Below are 6,342 nucleotides of genomic sequence, written 5' to 3' on the forward strand. Positions count from 1 at the left end.
AAGGTCACCTTAATTCCATGCTTCACTTCCGCTGTTATGGACTTGCTAAAGAACAAAGGGGTTTTACTCCTATTTACTTTTTGTCCTGAGGCTTCCTCATACATATTTAGTATCTCCATCACCTTATCACATTCTTCCATTGTCACCCTACAAAAGATAAGACTATCATCTGCAAAAAACAGATGTGTTAGTTTTGGGCCTCTCCTACAAAGGGAGTAGCCATGGATATCACCTTGTAATTCAGCCTTTTTAATCAAACCATTTAGCCCTTTAGTGCAAAGAAGGAAAACGAAAGGGAAAGTGGGTCTTCCTGCCTAATCCCCCTTGTAGGAAAAATCATTCCACATGGTTCTCCATTTACCAAAATAGAATATAAGACTGTTTTCATACACCCATTACAAGATTTATCCACCTCTCCCTAAAACCCATTTTCCTCATTATCCCGTCTAAATAATACCACTCTGCCCGATCGTACGCTTTACTCATATCCAATTTTAGTGCCATATATCCATAGGAAAGAAGTCTTAGGCGGCTAAAATTCCTATTTTCGGGTTAAGCACAAAATTAGGCTAGGTTTTTTTTTTTTTTTTAATTATATATATATATATAATTATAAATCATTAAAAGTGAAACATTGACAAAATTATAGAAAAGAAACATCTTAAAACTAAAAATTATAGCAAAAGGGAAAATTACCATTACCATAAATAACAAAATTGTTTAAACAAGACCTAAACGAAGGGATTTGGTTGGCATAGGTTCTAGCCATAGGCAGTTTTGATCAGTGGTCGCTAGGGTGTACTATTTATGGCACAGTTTGGTTCAGTATGGTGTATAAGATGTAGTTTGGTGGGTTTTGAGATGATATATTTTTCAAGATGTCATGGAAAATTTCTAATCTATATATCTAAAAGTTGAAGCGTAGCATTTATTGTTGCTACGCTCTAGTTGAGCCACATCATCGACCATGTCACTTTTTTTATTTTTCTTTCATTTTTTAAACAATATTAATATATAAATAAATAGTGCAATTTTACACATTCTCTAACTCATTAAATCCAACTCACCATTAATTTAGCCTTCTTCCAATTCTCAACTCTTCATTTTCCCCTTCAAAACCGTTTCTCTCTTTTGAAGTTCAAACCCTTCAATTGTCACTCTTGTGATTAATTATGTTATTTTTAATACTATAAATTTCCAATTGCTCTCTCTACCTCCACAAAAGTTGCCAAAGTAGCATCAGATTTGGAAAGTCTCTTAGAGGTGTGTTATTTCCCTTCTTATTTTTTCTTTTCCCCCTACTTTGGTTTTTCCATTGGATTTCTAAAGTTTGTGGATGATATGCTTTTTTGTGGGTTGCCAATAATGTGATCACTTTGGGGCTATGGGTGGCTAGGATTGGTTTGTCGATTATGAGAAGGGTTTTCAAGAATTAGAAATCTCTACAACAACTTCTCACTTCATATTCATGTTGTACAATTTTTATTTTATATTTATGTTTTACCCATTCAATTTGTTTATCTTTGACATTTTAGTTTTCTTACATTTGACATTTGTTTAACTCTGTGTAAAAAAGAAGAAGAAAAGAAAACCAAAGTTTAATGTATTTACCTGTGATAGTTTTGAAACAATAATAGAGTATACGCTATAATTATACTCCAATTACTGCTATCATATTTTTTACTCAATGGTTCTTTTTTGTTATGGGACCTTTCTCAATTTCTGTTTGGCTTCGACAATTATAATGTTTAGCACACTTTTTCTTATTATGTGCATCACATAAGAATTTGATCTTGTAGTCCAATAGAAAATAAAAAATCTTTCTCAAAAGTTTGGTCACTAAGAAATAGAAAATCTCAAAACATGATTGGGGGTGTAATTTTTATTTGATTTTGATAATGCTAAACGTGGAATTTGGTTCTTGCAGGGTTTAGGATCATTGACCTAGATATATGAGAGTTTGAAAATGAAGGTTTCTTAAGTGACCAGAGACATTTCTAAGAAACTTTAAGAGAAGAAAGAAAGTTTTTTTTTTTTTTTTTTTTTTTTCAAAACTTACATTATTATATATAGTATAGATATTTATAGACATTGGTTTTGGTTTTTGATTCTTCATTGATTTCATGATTTAGTTATTAAAGAAACCCAAAATAATAGATCGGAAATGGATGATACTTTTAAAAATAGTTCAATTTTTAAGGAGAACAAATTATTTTCAATAATTTTTAGAGAATAAATTATACATTATACAATATTACAAAATAATTATATATTCTTACGCATCGTGTGAATCCATGACTAGTTTATTGTTAATAATCATGACAATATAACAGTAAGTTTTTTTTTTTTTTTTTTTTTGGGTATAAAAAATATAATATATATTTACTAACATTAGGTTGACCACTTATCATAAATATATGGGTGCAATGGGGTGCGGTTTTGTGTGGTTTTCTTAATTATCATTAAGCCCCACTCCCTACCACACAATGCGGTGTGGTGCAGTGCAATTCATTGTCATTTATAGGCGGTTTTGGTAATTTTGAGTGTGGTCATGCGATTTGGTGAACACCCTTAGTAGTGGCCGCATATTAACATTAGGGTGTTCTTGAACACCCTCAACTTGTAAAATAAAATTTTTATATATATAATTTTTTTTTTTTTGGTCTACCATAAATAAAATATGAAGACCCTAAAAATATAATTACAAAGACTAATAAGTTGAGTAACAACAAAAAAATAATACTATGGACATAACCAAAAAGCAACAACAAAAAAATTGAGTTGAGTTAAATTGTAAATGAAGAGAGTAATGTTATGAACATAATAAAAATTAAAGTATTAAGAAAAATTATTTTTAGTAGAGTAATACTATACACACAATAAAAATATTGCAACAACAAAAATTAAAGTTGGGTTGAATTTTTAATTTAATACAAGGAAATTGTAAGATTTCATGTATTTATGAGTGGTATTTTTTTTTTTTTACGTCAATATATTTAAGTTATTTTCTTTTTTAAAGATTTTGTATAATTTAAGTCTCTAAGAGCATTTTCATCAGCTTGTGCAATTTTTTTTTTTTTTTTGGTCTATTTTAGCAGAAAAATTTACATTTTCTATATCATATAACCACTTTTCAAAAATATTTACATCAAATTATTTATTTTACACTATGTTTCATAGGGTCCGTTTGGTTGGAGGGATGGAAAAGTAGGAGAATAGAAAAGATTTTATTTTCCTTCTTTTATGTCTGGTTGGGAGTGAAAAAGTGGATGGATGGAAAAAATAAGTTTATATAAATTTACTCATATACCCTTATTAAAAAATGATGCCCAGTTGAAACAAAAAAGTGACAAACAAAAAAAATGCAATCACCCAAATTTACTATTAAAAAAAAAAAATCACGTCTAAATTAAAAAACGCAAAAAAAAAAAAAAAAAAAAAAAAAAAAAAGAAGAAGAAGAAGAGCAATGTGACGGATGAAGTCTGCCCAGGGAAAAAAAAAAAAAAAAAACACATTGGACGAAGCCCATGTGCAAGTGCACATGGGCATTTTCATCATTTATCTATCAAATTCTCCCACTCAGTTTTCTCCCCATTTTAGTGAGAACTTTTTGATGGGCCTGGGGAGAAAACATATGGGTCCCATTATCATTTTCCTCTCTCCCTCTCCCAACCAAACACTCTTCAAAAAGTTTTATCTCCTCATTTTCTCTCATTTTTTTCCCATCCTCTCTAAAATCCACTCTACCAAACACACCCTAAAATATTAGTATTTCTTTCTCAATTTTTTTATTAGTCTCTGGAATCATCTCTCTCTCTCCTCTCTCTCAAAGTCAAGAAAGTATTTAAAAAAAATTTGCAAGTGAATGATAGCTATGTATATTTGCACAATTACTGTTGCTATAAATGCATTTTGCAAAATAGCAAATAAGTTGACTGGGTGATTTTTGGGATTGGGTGTGCAAAATTTGGTTCTTAAGTCATTTTACGCATACTGATGTAAATGCTCTTAATGAACACCCAAAAAATTCCTAGAGTTGTTACTGGTTTTGATCCTCACAACAATTCCCTTTAGATCATCAAATTTCACACAATTTCATCATTAGTCTCAATGATTTCTACTAGTACTGCTGTACTGTTACTTTTCAAACTTCTTGCCGTTTGACTTTTGACGGTCCCTCGGTTCAAAGAAAGTCTGGTGTCTATTCTATGTCAAGACTTGAGAGCTAATGAGAAAAAAAATTCTTAAGAACACAGTCCTATTACCGTTAATGTACTGGGAAATTCTGGAATGACAATATTAATTGCACCAGAACTAATAATTCAATTATTGCACTGTATAGTAATCTACTTCTCTTCTTATTTGACTTCAGCATGAAGGAACAATGGCATAGCCATATTCTTCTATTGAGATCAACTGATCCTCTTCCAGCTCTATATCTGTTCTTCTCGCAAACCTGCCTTTGACTCGGGGTCGGGTCTCTGCATAGGCCTTTCTAGATGCATACCGTATTTTCTTCTCAAATTTCCTTGCTTTCCTTTTCTCTCGATATTTAAGGACCTTTGCTTCCCGGTTCGTTGGAGTTAATTGAAGTGGCATCACACGTGAATTGTTCTGCAATAGTTCAGTTGTCCCACTCTGAAACCTGGTATAAGAACATGAGAACTCGCTAGTTGTTTCCTTTAGTGAAATGCCATCACTCATAAAGGACAAGGCAACCTAGTGTAAAAATGAATAAACATTTAAGAATTTATGATAATATATTAACAGTAAGATAGAATAGTAGGGGGAAAAAAATAGTGGGAGAGATATGATTAACTTGAGAACTGTACTAAGAGATACCATGAAAGTGAAAAATCTAATTTTCAGAGCCAGTAACTTGGGAATCAAGTTCTAAGATTTTTAGATCATTAGAAAGGCCAATGAAAATTGAAAAGTAAAGAGCTTTGAAATTTCCCACAAAAACAACCTTGAAGAAGTTAGAATTTGTACTATAAGGTATATAGAATCTTACGCTTTGACTACTTGAAGGAGTGTTGATAAAAGCAGCTCTTGAGGCTTCATACTCTCCATTGAAGGAAATATTATGTTCTTCTTCTTCTTGTATTTTTCGCACTTCAACTGATGGAACTGGCACAATGATATCACTTATATTTTTCCCTTTATGAGCACTGTATGATTGCTGCTGCGAGTACTCATCTTGGTACTGTAACTTAGTACTTGAATCATACTGAACAGGTTCCAAATACTCAACTGCCACACTATTCATTAATTCACTGTTAGTCTGATTCTTTGTGTTTTCAGGATCAAGCAACAGAAAAGAATCTGCTTCAGCCTCATTTATTTCCCCATTGGTTTTATAAGCAACAATGTCATTTCCTACATCAAACATTGGAGCTGGCAGCTGTGGCAGCTCACAGTGGCAGTAGATATTTGATGACGCGTAGACTAGACCAGTTAGAGGGGATACTGGAACCCGGTTGTGGCCGCAGGCTATTGCGTTGGCAGAGTGTATCTCAACATCACAACTGATACAGAGTGATGCTGCATCAGCCTTACAGGTGAAAGCTGCTGGGGCATTCTCACATTCAGAGCAAACCAACACACGATGGTGTTGCAAAACCTGTGGAGTCGCAGCATGAATACATTCATCACAGCTAAAGCAAAGGTAAGCTGAGTCAGTATGGCAGTAGAGGTTGCAGGCTGCTGCATGACATGCATCACAAGTACGCGGCCAGTTGCAAGGATACCCGTCTCCAACAGAATCCACATTGAACATACTTGTTTTAAGAAAGGGGAGCGAATATCTTTATTATCTAATGCTTCTTCTATCTGTAACTTATTTATTCAGGAGAGGGAGGGGGAAACTGTGAGCAAGAAAGGTAAAGAGAGAACCATAAAAGTGAATAGTGTTGAGGCTTTTTGGTGGCTGAGATAGGTTGTTCCACAATCTTGTGGTTAGCCGTGTTCCAGGTGGGGCAAAAGGTTCTTGGGGGGCTTACTCTTTGTTACCTTTTGGAATCTTTCAAGATAGGGAAAAGCTGTGCTTAGTGAAATCAACATTAATAGCTGCTATGACACTATAAGATGTTTGCTTTTGAAAATAATGAAGTGGTTTCAATGGCTTTGTGATATTCCATGGAATGAACAAAACTGGTGATTATTCTTGTGGCTGAAATTCTGCATTCTAGAGTCAGCTATGTTGGAACTTCCAGCCCTTTACTCCCTTCCCTTTTAGCCTTTAGGTTGGTTCTGAATTAACTTCACTAGTGGGCATGAAATCTTAGAGCTCATGATCTGGTATCTTGGAGCCTGGACCAGGCATAAAGTGGTTTTCCCAT

At 33.3% G+C, this 6,342-nt stretch overlaps 1 protein-coding gene across 1 annotated transcript; it reads right to left on the reverse strand.

The window, feature by feature from the left end:
* Window positions 1-4,369: 4,369 nt before the first annotated feature.
* On the reverse strand, window positions 4,370-5,780 carry LOC115964504 (zinc finger protein CONSTANS-LIKE 2-like). The gene is made up of 2 exons (XM_031083802.1): window positions 5,016-5,780; window positions 4,370-4,720 (listed from the first exon to the last, which is right to left on the reverse strand). The coding sequence occupies exons 1-2, from the start codon at window positions 5,778-5,780 to the stop codon at window positions 4,370-4,372; spliced, it is 1,116 nt and encodes a 371-aa protein (XP_030939662.1).
* Window positions 5,781-6,342: the final 562 nt, after the last annotated feature.

This window comes from Quercus lobata, chromosome 10 (genome assembly GCF_001633185.2).
Source record: "Quercus lobata isolate SW786 chromosome 10, ValleyOak3.0 Primary Assembly, whole genome shotgun sequence".
NCBI lineage: Eukaryota > Viridiplantae > Streptophyta > Magnoliopsida > Fagales > Fagaceae > Quercus > Quercus lobata.

Bases quoted from the DNA above. Each gene is read 5' to 3' on its own strand.
- LOC115964504 (XM_031083802.1), bottom strand. From the start codon at position 5,780: ATGTTCAATGTGGATTCTGTTGGAGACGGGTATCCTTGCAACTGGCCG. The intron at 4,721-5,015 runs GTAAGATTCTAT...TTTTTACACTAG, and splicing joins CTCCTTCAAGTAGTCAAAGC to GTTGCCTTGTCCTTTATGAG.